Genomic DNA, 17281 nt, shown 5'->3' with positions numbered 1-17281 from the left:
ATTTATATACTTGTTCCATAGATCTGTACATGTGAGCAAGTCACTCAGATGTGGAACGTGTCAATGTACATAATAAAATACATAGAATAAAGACATTGTTATAGTATTAATAACAGTGCACAAAAGTCATACTTATTAGCTTAAAAACTAGTCAACATAAATGTGAAGATAGCAGTTTCATATTTAGGGCATTATTGCATCTATTTTAACCTTGAACAGTAATCAAAACTTCCCACTTTGGGTTTAAAAGTGACCCAAAAATGGAAATGAGAAAAACAGGAATTTTTACATTAGGGCATTATTACATTAGTTTAACAGTAAAAAGTGTCAAAAAATTTAAAAACATCTTTCCAATCTGGGTTTTACTTATTTCTCTGAAAGAATTCCTCTAGTGAATAAAGTGAGGTCTCAAGTAAATAATTTTTCAAGCTACGTTTAAATACTGATGTACTACTCCTTATACTTTTGATGCTGTTGGGTAGGGAATTGAAAATTTTCGTTCCAGCGTACTTTACCCCTTTCTGAATAAGTGTCAAGTTCTTTAACTCACAGTGGAAATCCTCTTTTCTTCTGGTGTTATGTTCATGATGTAGGCAATTCGTTTCATACAGAGTGGGGTTATTTATTACGAAGCACATCAGTGAATATATGTACTGAGATGTTGCTGTCAGTATTTCAAGTCATTTAAAAAGATTTCGACACGAGGTTCGTGGGGGTACACCACAAATGATTCTTATTGCTCTTTTTTGTGCTGTGAGGATTTTCTTTGCGGCAGGTGTATTGCCCCAGAAGATGATGCCATAACACATGACTGAATGAAAATAGCCAAAGTAAGCTGGCTTTGAGATGGTAATGTCATTGAAGCGTGACAAAATTCGTAAAGCAAATGTTGCCGACGTCAGCCGTTTTAGTGTTTGTAGAACGTGATGTTCCCAGTTCAGCCTACTGTCCACGTATACGCCTAGGAATTTTGATAAGTACACTTGCTTTATCATCTGATCATTCTGTGTGATAACTATTTCTTTTGGGTTTTTGTGGGTTGTCTGGAACTGGATAAAATTGGTTTTTTTCAGTTTTATTGAAAGGGAGTTAATACTAAACCAACCCAGAACTTCTTTAAGGATATCATTGACCTCGGATTCTAAGTCAGTAGTTGACACATTATCCACCACAATGCTCGTATCATCAGCGAACATTGTAAGTTTACACTGCTTATTGATGGATAAAGGCAGGTCATTAACATATATGAGGAACAGCAAGGGCCCAAGCACTGATCCCTGTGGCACTCCCTGCTGCACAATTCCCCACTCAGAGTCCTCTATATATTGTGATACACTATCTGAAACATCTAGAATAATCTTCTGCTTCCTATTTTCGAAGTACGATTTTAACCAGTTCCCTACAGGTCCTGTAATTCCATAATGACAGGCCTTCTTGAGGAGTATCTGGTGATCTACACAGTCGAATGCCTTTGATAGGTCGCATAAGACACCAATTGGCAGCCTCTTTCTGTTTATAGACTCTAGAACATCATTTGTGAATGAGAAAATTGCGTTATCTATTGAAACTCCCTTTTGAAAACCAAACTGCTGACTGTCAATGCTGTTCAGGTCACCAAGGTGTGCCACAATCCTGTTGTACAGAGCTTTTTCTAGGACTTTTGAAAATGTTGTTAATAGAGAGATAGGGCGATAGTTTGACACATTTGTATCATCCCCTGCTTTGTACAGGGTCCTGACAACAGCGTATTTCATTCTGTCTGGAAACACTCCTTGTTGCATGGATGTGTTGCAGATGTGAGCCAAAACTTCGGTCACTTCACTACAGCAAGCCTTCAACAGCTTGCTTGAAATATCGTCGATACCAGCAGAATGTTTATTTTTCAAAGACTGTATGATTTTTTTGATTTCATTGGCAGTAATGGGAGGCACACTTATTTGACTGAAAGGTTCTGGAAAATTATTTTTCATTATACAGGCAGCTTTATCTACAGAACCATGGCAACCTATCTGTGTTGGGACAGTTAAAAAATGTTGGTTAAAGATTTCAGCAATTTCCTCACTATTAGTTATCTCTGAGTTGTCAACAGTTAAAACAATATTTTTGTCTTTGGTGTAGTTTACAGTCCCTGTTTCTCTCTTTATCACATTCCAGATTGTTTTAATTTTATTTTCAGAATTAGTAATTTCAGATGCTATACACACACTTTTAGAGTTTTTAATTACTTTGGCAAGAATTTTACAGTAGAGTTTATAATGTTTTAGCTGAGCAGGGTTGTTAGAAGTCTTTGATGCTATGTAGGGTTGTCTTTTTCTCTGACAGGAAGCTATGATGCCCTTAGTGAGCCATGGTTTTTTTGCAGACCTAGCAGGTTGGACTCTGTATGACTTTTTTGGAAATACACTTTCAAAGGTACCTGCTATCTCATTTGTGAATAAATTGTATTCTGAATCAGCAGTTTCTGCTAGATAAACAGGTGTCCAGTCAGTATGCTGAAGACATGATCTGAACGTTTGAATAGCTTCCTCACTTATTTTCCTTACTGTTTTCCATCTAGGTGAGGTGTCACTCAGAGGAATTCCCAAACTGTTTAAAGTAACTCGTTGTCCGTCATGGTCAGACAGACCATTTATAACCATTTCAATATTAATATTGTTGACTTTACTCTGATCAACAAAAACGTTATCAATGAGAGTACTGGAAGAGGTTGTGGTTCTGGTGGGCGAGCTAACCACGGGAACAAGGTTGTACGTGCACATGAGATTTTCAAACTCCACCTTGCAAGGAGAATTAACCAAGAAATCTATGTTAAAATCCCCAACAACTACCATGCCCCTATTTTTTCTACTTAAGTACAACAAAAGAGTATCTAATTGTTTAACAAACACTTTAAAATTACCAGATGGTGCCCTGTAAACTGCCACAACTGTTAATCTGGAGGCAGTGTCTGGCACCTCTATAGCACATACTTCAAAATATAGCTCAAAGCAGAATCTTTGTACATCTATTGCCGTGAACAAGACAGTGTTTTTTACATATACAGCTACTCCTCCTTTGTCCACATAGTTCCTGCAATAAGACGTTGCCAAAACATAGTTGGGAATAGGGACCACTTCAATATCAGCAGTGATGTGGTGTTCTGTTAGACACAGAATGTGGGCACTGTTTATACCTTTTGTGTCTTCTATATTTGCTGTGAACTGATCCAGCTTGCAGTATAGGCCTCTTATGTTCTGATGAAACACTGTTAACTTTTGTTTGTCTTTAATTGTATTGCTGTTTGAGCAACCTTTCGTTTGTGTATTAATTACTTGTTGCAGATTTTTGTTACGGGACCAAATCCTGCTAGAGTTGGCCCAGTTCACTAGTTTCCCTCGTTAGTTAGGGCTATGACTGGTCTGCTTTCATGATCGTTATTGTTTAGGCCTATTATTTCATGAAAAGCTTTCCAATGTCTGCTGCTAGTTTATTTTTGCCAAACTGATTTAGATGTAGTCCATGCTTTGTGAAGCAGTGTCTCTCAAACCTGTCTGTATCCAGTAGTGTCACATTCGTAAACTTTGTGCAAAAGTGTTTCAGTTTACTATTCGTTAGGCGAATTTCTCTGTTCACATAAGACCAGTCTGCCAGGTCATATCTCGTGGGCACAGTTGTTAGTATTATGTTTGTATGCTGTAATAACTGCAGCAGGACAGCATATTTCACTTCTAGCACTTCAATATCGGTTTGTAGCATTCTGATTATTTCGTCCTTATTTTTGATAATGTTTGAAAATTTACTTTCACACGCGGCTGCTATGCACGGCTCACAGGTCCACAAATAGTCATCAGTTATGAATTTTAAGTTGATCTTGCAGCAATTTTCATGAAACCAGTACTTGCAGGTTCTACACTGAATTCCTTTACGAACTTTTCTGATACACAATTTACAATTACTATTACTTTTATCTTCATAACTGGGAGCTGAACCTACACGTTCTTTCTCTATCGGCGCCATCTTGAGCAGTTGACACAGGGAGAAGCAGAGGGGAGCTCAAGTCCATATAATGTGTGAGTTTAATAAGGTTACTACAGCTCCTGTATTGACTTGTATGTGTAGGACTTTATGGAAAACCATAACATCAATGGAAAGCTCGCTTGGGGTAACAGAAATAGCTGATATGATGTTTACATCCACATCCACAAAAGGATCCTTGTGCTGAATTTTTGCATTACAAACGTAAGCAATGTGACACTTTTGTTGCAATTATGACAAGTAGATCAGTGTTTTGGGCTGTCTGGATACTCATGGTTAATGAAACAATAAGGACAGGATGAGAACATGGAATGCATATGTTACTGTTTACTGATCTGTTTGCTTTATTGATGCAGCTGCTGGTAGCAAGGCTAGCCAACTTGATGCTGTGATTGTGTACAGACTGCCACAACTATGTCTTCCCACTGTGAACAGTCTGAAGCTTGGTGTGAAGGAGAGGGCTGGAGTGCTGACACCTCATACCATTATTTAATTTGGTTGCCTACAGCTCACAACACCTTTAATGACTGCAATACCTAAGACCTTGGAGACGGATTATTTTTATTGAAAAATGATAACAATTAGCTAGTTTGCATTGTCACAACAGCTAGACAGAGAAAATTCAAAAATTGCTAGCTGCTACTCAAACTATTTTCCCACTTTGGGATACAAGAGCCACCATCTCATACAACTGACCCAACTGACTCATTTCTGCAGGACAAAGAAAATGTGAACACAGGAGCACTTCCATAAGACTTTCAAGGCATGAAATAAAGCTTAAGTCTGCTCATGAATCAAATTTCTGTATTCTGTTGCTCCAAAATGAGACCAGAATAGGAATTTGAGATTAACTGCTCTAGACAATATTAACATGTTTTATCATTTTATCTATTTAACCTTGACTACAGCTGATTTATTATATGACATCCCTTGTATTTGGAGGGCTATTTTTATTGTTGGATACTTCATTTTGTTTCATCTGGTTCTTTTGACCATAACTGATACTTACCAGCCTTTTTCAAAAACATCTGGTGTTAAACATATTGACAAGGAACTTAATGAATATATACAAGAACAAGTCAAAAATAAAGGCTACTTTTTAGAAAGAGACTTTTTACTGTGAAAACAAAATTGCATATAACATCCTTTCCTACATAGTATCTCAAAAAACTATATGTGCTTTATCCATCTTATGGCAAGTTTCCTAATTCTGTCCTGGAAGATGTTTTGTGGAATGTTGCACATCCACCCTAAATTCACCTCCACAATATCATCATCCAATGAAAACTATGAATCTTAGAGGTGCTGACTGGAGGAGCCAAGGAAGGCTGGACCTCCTCACTTTTGTGTAGTTGAGGTAGTAACAGTAGTTGTAGTGGTAGTAGAAGTAATAGTATTAATTATTTTTACGATAAACCTTTATGCAGTTTTGTCAGCAGGCACAAAAGACATTAGCTTGTGTTATTCCATCAGCACCATAAACATTAGAGAGCAAGTCAAAGTGTGAAAGGGTAGCTGTAACCTAAAGTACAAGAAGAACGAAGCATACTACGTTGAGGCCAGACACAAGCCAGGCTGCCATTATGTCACTGCTGGAAACAGAAGAGGTACAGGCTGCCTTAGCCATGATTCCATGCACTTCTGTGCCATGAGAGGTCTCTCCCCTGTGTTAGTTATCCTGTGTGTAGTGAATCTGGACAAAGCCTAACTTTTTACAAGTACTGATGTAACAGTTTTGAGTGAGGACATCATTTCTTCCTTCTAGGCACTTTTGTTTCCCAGGAGATGTGAAACTGAACAACATAAAATTTTGAAGAAAGGATGTCCAACACTGACATCACACACTCTTCAGAAAGATAAGTTAAAAGCATGTGCATTTCAATCTTCATGGTATGAACAGCACAAGTGGTTGTGTGGTGGCCCTACAAAAGGAAAATTATTCTGCTGGCTATATTTGCTCTGAAGCACAGAAAAACAAAATGGTCTGTGGAGGGTTTTGATATTCCAGAGAATCTGTCTAGAGGTTTAGCACAGCACGCTTGTTATAAAGATCATCTAAGTAGTTTTATTTGAGTTAAAGAATTATCCAAACAAATGTTTAGTATTTCAGAAGTACTTAATGAGACAAAACAGTGAAGTGAAAACTAACAGAGATCATGAAAATTCTAATTGACATCATAAGTCTTTTGTGTGAACAGGATATGAGACAGAAAATTCCCTGTGTCCTGGAAATTACAGAGCCTTTTTTAAACTTCTGCCAAAAAGTGATGAAGATATGAAAGCATACAGGAAGAAATAGGCTATTTTTTGAATTTTCAAAAATTACACAGAACATACTGATGCACTGTATAAATGAATCCATTTATGAATGTATACATTCAAGGTTGGGTAGAAGCTCATTCTATTCCTGCATTGTGGATGAAGCAACACATGTTTTGGACTAGTCACAATGCTCTATTCTTATGTGGCTGGTTACCTGCAGCAGTGACATTCAAGAATTTCTTCTTGGTTTTCATGATGTTAGCCAAGCTAGAACTGCTGCTGCTTTATTCACTATGCTGTGTGGCATGTTTCAGAATTATGATATAAAGAATAAACTGGTAGCCCAGATCTATGGTTGTGATCCTCTTCTTGCAGGAGAATTCAATAAACTGCAATCTTAGATCAGTAAAATTGCCTCCCAAGCTATTTTTACCTACTGTTTTGCACATCATTTAAATTTAGTCTTACAGCAGAGCTATTCTTGTATAGTATCACTAAGGATTTTTTCTCCATGCTTCACAGTTTTCACTTCTCCAATTGGGCTCAGCATTTCCCTGTATTGTGAAAATATGGTGTGTTCTTCAGCTGCATGTAGAACTGGAGACTATATTTCCTTACCAGCATAAATAAACATTTTACATTGTCAGTTTGAGAGATGTAATGAAAAGAGAATGAAATGGACCAAATTCTTCCAGGAGCTTTCAAACTGTTTTGTCTAATTTTGTATGATTCTTGCAACACATTCTTCAGTTGAAAGGAGTTTTTGTAGTTTTAAATGCATAAAAACATAATTGAGGAATAGTATGGCCCAGGATTGTATATCAGCTCTCGGCTCTTGTCTCTACCTCACTTGAGAAACCAGTGATTACTTGAAAACCAAGAGCACGGTATGATGATGTCATCAAAAGATTTGGGAAGAAGAAGGATTGTTGAGTTAACTTCTTTTATAAGTAACAATGCTCAACTGCACAATCTAACAGTTCATTTGTAGATAAAATTAAGTGTCATTATTATTATTACCATTATTATTATTGAAAACAGAATAAGGCTTTCACCCCAAAAGATTTTCCAGCAACAGTTATTGTTATTATTATTATCATTATCACTATCATTTCTTTTCTTTCTCAGACGTCATGTCTGGTTAAAAATTACGCGGATCTTGATCAAGCGTGACTTCCTTTTAACTGTACGGTATATGTTATATTGCATTTAGGAACTTTTGGGTGACTAAACATGTATCAATAATTACGGATTCCTGTAGTAGTATATATAAGTTTGGATGTAGCTGTATTGCATTGATGTACTGGTGGATATTGTGTGGTATGACTCCTGTGGTTGATAGTATAATTGGTATAATGTCAACTTTATCCTGATGCCACATGTCCTTGACTTCCTCAGCCAGTTGGATGTATTTTTCAATTTTTTCTCCTGTTTTCTTTTGTATATTTGTTGTATTGGGTATGGATATTTCGATTAGTTGTGTTAATTTCTTCTTTTTATTGGTGAGTATGATGTCAGGTTTGTTATGTGGTGTTGTTTTATCTGTTATAATGGTTCTGTTCCAGTATAATTTGTATTCATCATTCTCCAGTACAATCTGTGGTGCATACTTATATGTGGGAACGTGTTGTTTTATAAGTTTATGTTGTAAGGCAAGCTGTTGATGTATTATTTTTGCTACATTGTCATGTCTTCTGGGGTATTCTGTATTTGCTAGTATTGTACATCCACTTGTGATGTGATCTACTGTTTCTATTTGTTGTTTGCAAAGTCTGCATTTATCTGTTGTGGTATTGGGATCTTTAATAATATGCTTGCTGTAATTTCTGGTGTTTATTGTTTGATCCTGTATTGCAATCATGAATCCTTCCGTCTCACTGTATATATTGCCTTTTCTTAGCCATGTGTTGGATGCGTCTTGATCGATGTGTGGCTGTGTTAGATGATATGGGTAATTGCCATGTAGTGTTTTCTTTTTCCAATTTATTTTCTTCATATCTGTTGATGTTATGTGATCTAGAGGGTTGTAGAAGTGGTTATGAAATTGCAGTGGTGTAGCCGATGTATTTATATGAGTGATTGCTTTGTGTATTTTGCTAGTTTCTGCTCATTCTAGAAAGAATTTTCTTAAATTGTCTACCTGTCCATAATGTAGGTTTTTTATGTCGATAAATCCCCTTCCTCCTTCCTTTCTGCTTAATGTGAATCTTTCTGTTGCTGAATGTATGTGATGTATTCTATATTTGTGGCATTGTGATCGTGTAAGTGTATTGAGTGCTTCTAGGCCTGTGTTACTCCATTTCACTACTCCAAATGAGTAGGTCAATATTGGTATAGCATAAGTATTTATAGCTTTTGTCTTGTTTCTTGCTGTCAATTCTGTTTTCAGTATTTTTGTTAGTCTTTGTCTATATTTTTCTTTTAGTTCTTCTTTAATATTTGTATTATCTATTCCTATTTTTTGTCTGTATCCTAGATATTTATAGGCATCTGTTTTTTCCATCGCTTCTATGCAGTCGCTGTGGTTATCCAATATGTAATCTTCTTGTTTAGTGTGTTTTCCCTTGACTATGCTATTTTTCTTACATTTGTCTGTTCCAAAAGCCATATTTATATCATTGCTGAATACTTCTGTTATCTTTAGTAATTGGTTGAGTTGTTGATTTGTTGCTGCCAGTAGTTTTAGATCATCCATGCATAGAAAATGTGTGATTTTGTGTTTGTATGTTTCAGTCATATTGTATCCATAATTTGTATTATTTAGCATGTTGGATAGTGGGTTCAGAGCAAGGCAGAACCAGAAAGGACTTAATGAGTCTCCTTGGTATATTCCATGCTTAATCTGTATTGGCTGTGATGTGATATTATTTGAATTTGTTTGTATATTAAGTGTGGTTTTCCAATTTTTCATTACTGTGTTTAGGTACTGTATCAATTTAGGATCTACTTTGTATATTTCCAATATTTGTAGTAACCATGAGTGGGGTACACTATCAAAAGCTTTTTGGTAATCAATGTATGCGTAGTGTAGCGACCTTTGTTTAGTTTTAGCTTGATATGTCACCTCTGCATCTATTATCAGTTGCTCTTTACATCCTTGTGCTCCTTTGCAACAGCCTTTTTGTTCTTCATTTATAATTTTGTTCTGTGTTGTATGTGTTATTAATTTCTGTGTTAATATTTTGTATATTGTTGGTAGGTATGTTATGGGGCAATATTTAGCTGGGTTTGCTGTGTCTGCTTGATCTTTAGGTTCCAGATAAGTTATTCCACGTGTAAGCATATCAGGGAATGTGTATGGGTCTGCAATGTAACTGTTAAATAATTTAGTTAGATGTGAATGTGTTGAGGTGAACTTCTTTAGCCAGAAATTTGCTATTTTATCTTTTCCAGGGGCTTTCCAACTGTGAGTAGAATTAATTGCTTGGGTGACTTCATGTTGCAAAATTATCACTTAGGCATTTGTGGTATCATCTTGTATGTGTCTGTTTCTGCTTGTATCGACTGTGCATGGCTGTTATGTTGTACCGGGTTTGACCATATGTTGCTCCAGAAGTGTTCCATGTCTGTTATGTTTGGTGGATTGTCTATTTTAATGTGTGTGTTATCTGTTGTCTGGTAAAATTTCTTTTGGTTTGTGTTGAATGTTTGGTTTTGTTTCCTTCTATTTTCACTTTTTTTGTATCTTCTAAGTCGTTTGGCCAATGCTTGTAATTTCTGCTTCTTTTCATCTAATTGCTCTATCGCTTCTTGTTGTGAGATTTTACCTAACCTTTTTCGTTTTTTTTTCTGACATTTCATTTCTTATAAATTGTGTTAGCTGTCCGATGTCTTTTCTCAGTTTTTCTATTCTGATCTGTAGCCTGTGTTGCCATGCTGGTTTTGTGGGTTTCTTCTGTGTGTTGGTTGGTTCTGATCTCTGCCTAGTGTGTATATTTAGTGTAGTGAGTGCTCCTATATAAACCAGTAGTTGTAACTCTTCCATAGTTGTGTTTTCATTTATTTTGTTGTGTATGATTGTGTTGATAGTTTTTATTGTTGTTTCGACTTGTGGGTTATTTGGCGGTCTATGGTCTAATGTCTGTATTTGTGTCTTTGTATTCTATATATGTCAGCTGAAATTTCTCCTCTATATCTAACATGTGTGTCACTTCGTGTTCTATTTGTGCTTTCGTTTTCCTCTGATTGTTTAATTGATGCGTGTTGGTCTTTGTTTGTTTGCTCTGGGATGTTTGAGTCCATTACTGTATTTTCTTCTTCTTCTGATTGCACATTATTTTGTTCCAGTATTTGTTGTACTTGTTGTTTGACATTTTCTAATTCTGACTGGGGTCTCCTGTTATTTTTTATTATTACACGGATCTGATGAGCTAGTCATTGTTCTGTTAAAAATTTTAATTCTGGGTATCTGGTAATAAATGTTGTGTATACTTGTGATCTGTATCCAGTTGTGTTGGTTCCTAGGTTTTTTGCTTGGTAATAACAGAACATGAGGTGTCGATTAACTTCATCTGACCATCTCATCCTCTGTCTTTGTTTTCCTTCTAGGGTGGTTGCAGGAAGCATATCCTGCAAAACACCTCTATTTGGATTTAAATAATTTTCCAGTTGGCTAGCAGTGTCATTACCATTGTGGGCGGGCATAGGGTTCAAGCGTCATCCCCGACCGTGACGGCGCTTGTCCGAGGCTTCTTTAGTTCTGTCCTGAACCAAGTAATCACACTAAAAGGGGGGTTAGCTCTATTAGTGGTTTGTTCTTTTCGTCGCCTTTTACGACTGGCAGAACATACCGGAGGCCTATTCTTTTCCCGGGCCTCCACGGCGTTCATTATCATTATTATTATTATTATTATTATTATTATTACTGTTAGCAGTAGTATTAGTAGTGGTAGTCTTCATCATCATCTTAGTAGTAATAATAGTAGCAGCGGTAGTAATTAGAAATGCAATATATGTGTATACTGAAAGTGAAGGAAAAGGGATTTTCCAATATGTTTCCCAGCCTCCACAGAATAAGGTCCAAAAACAAGAAAATCACTTTTGAGGTAGGGCATGGGGGAGGGGGAGGGGTGTGTGGAGAAGCAGTGGTGGGCTGCTTCACTGCTCCACCAGGTAAATACCAAGATTTTAAAAGCTCTGGCTATCTTTTCCAGCAGTATGAGGATTGTGAATTATTCTGAAGCAAAACCACACTTTCTGAAAGTTTGCCTCTCCTCTTTCATTTGATTTCGGGTTTCAGGCTTATCATTAGCACATAGTAGCTGTCAGTATTCACTGTTTGACCTTCAGGATTGTAATTAATCCACAGTGTACCTCCCATATCCCACAAAACTGTCATTGTCAACTTTCCTGCAGAACATGGCTTTTGAAATTTTTTTGCTGAGGTGAAGTTCGATATTTCAACATGATATTATGCTGCTTACTGTGTGGTTGATACTGATGGACCCAAATCTCATCACTGATTACTATGTGGCTAAGAAAGTCTCTCCTTCCTTTCCAAACCACACCATATGTTAAATTAAGTGCTACCAATCATTTTCTCATCTTTTTTAATGTTCCTGTTCATTTTGGAAGTGGATGACCTACATGAATGGTTTTTGTCACAGACAGATAAATGCTCACTTTTAAATATTTCATTCACTAAGAGAGTTATCACTGTATTGTAACTTCATTCTGCAAATTATCTCCAAATATTTAGTGCCTTCAAAGTACAGCAAGCAAAACATTCCAATCATTTCTTTCATGGTGCATCTGGCCAATGGGTAATTTATGAGAAAATGATCTGAAACCATTTAAATAGGGCTATTCTTTTTACCAACAGAGCTATGCACAAGAAAAACTGTGCGAATAATGCATGTCATTGTTGAGTCAGTGATATCAACCTATGGAGTACAAAAAAATTGTTTTTTTATTATTGTGTGTAACATACATCATCTTTTCTTCATGCATATATTTGTTATGGTTCACTACATAAATAGTGAATCAATATTATCATGAAAATTAATAGTATTTAGTCTCAAAAAGTTTGCTACATAGTTTTACTGTTGTTATTGAAGCAGATTTTCTTTGTGCTGTATACAAATTTGTATTGACTGATACATGTGTAGTTATCATATTGTGTGCATAGAAGTTCCTGAAATATTTAAAATAAATTTTATTATTTTATAACACACACATTCTTATACTTTCATTTTTTCAGCAACAAGAAAAGAAGAACTTCGATATGTAAAAGAATCTTACATTTGGAATGCTATTGGAATATCTCTTGTTCATACCATTCCAATCATGTCTGCATCAACATTGCTACTGTTCAGAAGCTTGTTTAATGTTCCTTCATACATGGTGAGCTATTTACCATAATAATGGATAAAAAGTAAATTGCTACCCAGTATTGCATTAGCTGTCTAATTAGTTTCATTTAAATTGATAATTTTTTTTAACAACAGAAAAACACCATAAAATCATATTGCTTTTGATTGGCATCACATGTAGCATCAATTATAAGAGACTGCATCTGTGGCCTTCAAAATGGTACGTTTAAATGTGAGCACAAATGAGAATTACACCTTTATTCATATTACCAATAATATAGAATGAAGAGAGGTTTTAAAAAAAGCAAAAGGAAAGGAAAATATACCTTTTTCTGTGGTCGTTGTATCGCAGAATAGATGTTTTCAGTTTGTCAGAGACATGTCAGTTCCTGTATTGTGGAAAAGTTATCATCATTAATTGGAAAATATTAATAACTTTCCAGATGTGGGTGTATATTTTTAAGAGTGAATTATCATAGAATAGAAATTCAGCTAAAGTTGCTCAACAGGGGAAAGTCATCTGGACTGTATGAGGTACTGGTAATTCTACAGAAACTACATGAAAGAAATTTCTCATCTCCTAGCAGGTTACTGGTGCAATCAAGTGCACATTGCTGAACATTGAGCTCTGTGGCAGACAACTTCTACATGTTCCTTTGTTGAGGCAATGATATCAGTTATGGCTGTGGATGGCACAAGATTACAAAGATTGGACTGTTGGATTGTGCATCATTCAAAATGTTTTACCTGGTCAGATAATCATGTTTGTTGCTATACCAAGTCAGTAATCATGTCCAGATGTGCTACCATCCAGTAAAATGGCTGCTCAAAATATGCATTGTGCCAGGGATGCAGGCCAGTGGGGGCAGCATTATGCTATGCTGGATGCTGATGTTCACCTGAGGTTCCACAGGACATGTGGTTGTAATCAGATGCACTTGGTTATCTGTGCGATAAGTGCAAATTATTGCAGATACATGAATGCTTTCATGTATTATGTCTTCCCATGGTTTTATCCACCGTGATAATTTCTCATGTCACAAGGGCAGAATCATGCTACAGTGGTATGAGGAGCATGGCAGTGAACTCATGTTGATTTCCTGGCCACCAAATTTGCTTGACCTGAACTCAGTGGAACACGTATGTTTTATTATTAGCTGTCAGCTCCATGCCCACAAAACACCAGCCATAATTCATGGAGATTTGGTGACCTCCGAGTAGAAATCTGGGGCCAAATAACTCTAACACAACTACAAAGGATTTGTCAAGTTCAGCTATGCAGAATTGCTGCTGTGCTGTGTTTCAAAAATACACAAACATACTATTAAGCAGGCAGTCACTTCAGAGTATACTTTCTGATTAATGTAAGGAATTTCATCTCTGTTATCTCTCCATGGCATTTGCCCTTTTTGTTCTTTACCTATCTTTCAGTTCCACAAATAAATTCTGGTAGTCAGGACCATATTTAGTACCTATGGGCCCCTATGCCAAGTTTATGTGGGCCCTGTCAATACAAATTATGTGGTAATTAACCCAAAAGATAAGTTTCAGAGCAATTTTTTAGTTAAGGCTTATTTTGTAATTTTGTAACAATCTACTGTAATTTCTGATTACAGTGATAGCCATCTTTGCTGTGACATATTTGCTATTAGCCTACAATGGTGGGTACAGGTGCTGGGGCAGATCTGTATATTGTTGCTACAGTAGTGGGTGCACCATCGTAATATGTAATGGGGATGTAGACAGATTTTCTGTGATTTGGAATAGTTTTAAGTCCTTCTTTGTTTCTTTAAACCAATATAGGTTTTATTTTTTTCTGGAAATAATAAAAAATTATTTGTTTGGTCTATTTGGGTTCATTCAAAAATGTGTCCATGTAAATTCAGTTTTTCTTTTCTCATTGTTTCTGAGATTTTTTTGGTTGTTTGTTAAAGGGTTTTGTTTTTGATGTGTATTAGTTTGTTGTTACAGAATTTGTAACATAATATTTTTCTGTATATATTTATAAATTCTAGAGTGCAGCAATCAGTCATACTTTTTTATGTAGGTTTTATTTGGCAAATCCAGATTTTAGCTAGTGCCTAGCCATTATCAATGCTCTATTTTCTAGTCTCGATTCATGTCAGTTCTCTGTTGTTTGGGTATCAGTCACAGTTCCTTGAGTATTCAAATTATAAATAATATCACAATCACTGTGTGCACCAACTTTCCTAACGGAAGGTAACTTAATAGAATTTTTTTTTCTATCGTCACTTTGATCTCCAACATTTCAACTGGTCCATGGTTGGTGAAGAATAGTGTTTCAGCTGAATTTATGGCTTGTTTTTTCATTCCATGATAGGGACCTTTTGTTACAAACCTATGTGTTTTTGCTAAGTTGGAAGGCCAGTTGAACTTAATTTGTTCAAGATTCCACAGCCTTTTTCTAAATGTCATTCCAGCTGATCCATTCTTCAAGATATTTGAATTCTTTAATGATTTCTATTTTTTGTTCTCCAAATTTAAGATGTTCCAGTGTTTTTTTTTATGTTTGTTGTTAGCTTGGTAAATTCAAAAGAGATTTTGAGACCAATTTTTCCTGCTTGTTTTTGTAGTTTGATGGTCTGCTCTTAAGCTTCTCCCCAGGTTTTAGCTATTAGAACCACGCCATCTGCAAAGGCTAGGCAATTGACTTTGATGCCTTTAGTCTTTGCTCCTAATCAGATTTCACTATACATCTTCATGTTCCAATCTCTGACTACTTTTTTAGTGCACAGTTAAATAGCAGTGGGGTGAGTCCACTTTCTTTCCATACACCAGTTTTTATCTCAAAATATTTGGAGAGTTCTGAATTTAACTTTGGAGTATGTCTTGGTAAGGGTTTCACTGTTTAGGTTTGTGGTTTTTTTGGTTAGGTTTAGTGCTTTTAGTATAGATATGAGGGATTTCCAGTCTACTGAGTTGTACACTTTTTAAAAATCAATGAAATTGATAATATATGATATTGCTCCTGTTTTTTTTTTTTTTTTTTTTTTTTTTTTTTTTTTTTTTTTTTTTTTTTTTTTTTTTTTTTTTTTTTGATAGATCAATAGGTTTTTGAGATAAAGGATTTGTTCTGGGCAGCCTCTTCCTTTGCTGAAACTTTCTTGGTATTCTCAAAATTGGTCTTCTAGTTGAGGTTCTGTTCTGTTTAGTAGGACTTTTAGAATATGTTACACCTAAGGGTGAAATCCCTCTGTAGTTGCCTGTTTTGGACCATTTCGTATAGAGAGCCATGTTCCACTGATCTGGAATTCTTTCATTCAGTTCAGCTGTGATTTGGTTTTTCTCTGAGGTCTAGTTCACTGTCCAGTCATGTTAACATGATCACCTGCCAAAAGCCAGAATAGCAACCATTTGCATTGTGGACAACTGTGAGATATGGAGGAAGAGAGTCAGGGAGATTCCGAAAGGTACCAACAGTGTAGGGTCATACAAATTGGTCCCACAGGATCTTGATTGGGCTTAAATCTGAGGTGTGTGGTGCCAGAGGAGTAAACTCATCCTATCATTCCTCGGGAGGGGGGGCGGGGGGGGGACTGCATTCGGAGGTGGACCTGATGCCCAAGGATAGATGGTGAGACCACCCAGGAAATGCCACAAAACATTCCTCAGATCATAATTCTCCCTCCTGCAGCTTGGACTCTCCCAACAATTGTTGCAAGGTGTATGCTTTCAGGAGTTTCAATCCATTCAAGCCAACTGCCATCTGTCTGATGGAGTATAAGACATGACTCATCTGAAAAGGCCACCTGTCACCACTCAGTGGACATCCAGCTATGAGACTGGCAAGCAAATTCCAGCCTTCATCACCAATGAATAGTAGTCAGCATGGATGCATGAACCATGCACCTGCTGCAGAGGTCAATATGCAGTAACATTCACTGAACAGTCATAAAGAAGACACTGTTGGTAGCCCCTTGGTTTATCTGCATGGTCAGCTACTCAACAGTTACATGTCTATTTACCTGTACACATTTCCACAGCTGTCATTCACACCTGCCATCTACAGCCTGCAGTGTACCACAGTTGCCTCAGTGTAGGTTTTGGAAAGCTTCATTTTGCCATGCATGGTATTTTTCAACCAAGGTGACATGTGAACAGTTTAAAAGTTTAGCCATTTTGGATATACTTCCACCCTTGGCCCAAAAGTCAAGGATCATACCCATTTGGATGACAGATAAATTGCTCAGTTCTTGTATTACAACAACGACTGCAGTGTTTCGCCCCATCCCACCCCGACACACTTTATACACCCTTCACTGCTAATGCTGTCACCTGCCATCTGTGAGCGGCTATTGTAAGGTGACACTGAACATAGGTGGTGCTCACATTAAGGTGACTGGATCATGAAGTTTTCAAGACCCTACATCATTGTTTTTAGTTCCTCAATGGTGAGTAGTTCCTAGTTAGTGTTGGTTGTGTTTCAGGTGCTGAACTTCATTTTTTGGTATGGCTTTTTCTCAGTTGCAGAGGTTTCTGAAATATTCTCCTGATATTTTGCAGTTATCCTTGTTGTTGTTGGCAATACTTTTTGTCTTGGAGTTGTAGGGCTGGTGGGTTGTATTTAGCTATTTTTTGTTTAAAAGTCTGTAAAAGATTTTTATGTTGTTTTTTATTAAGCCTTCATTGGTCTGAAAGAGGAGGAGGTCTTCTGGGGCTTTTTTGATTCTTTT

General features: G+C 36.5%; 1 protein-coding gene across 1 annotated transcript in view; it reads left to right on the top strand.

The window, feature by feature from the left end:
- The window catches only part of LOC126162473 (ATP-binding cassette sub-family C member 12-like), a 516794-nt gene that overhangs the window by 154886 nt on the left and 344627 nt on the right, over positions 1-17281 (top strand). Inside the window, exon 10 of the mRNA XM_049919007.1 lies at positions 12476-12618. Coding sequence (XP_049774964.1) covers positions 12476-12618 — 143 coding nt within the window. The remainder of the gene's footprint in view (positions 1-12475; positions 12619-17281) is intronic.

This window comes from Schistocerca cancellata, chromosome 2 (assembly GCF_023864275.1).
Source record: "Schistocerca cancellata isolate TAMUIC-IGC-003103 chromosome 2, iqSchCanc2.1, whole genome shotgun sequence".
NCBI lineage: Eukaryota > Metazoa > Arthropoda > Insecta > Orthoptera > Acrididae > Schistocerca > Schistocerca cancellata.
Note: the sequence above shows the minus strand (reverse complement) of the source record. Positions and strands in the feature narration are given on the sequence as shown.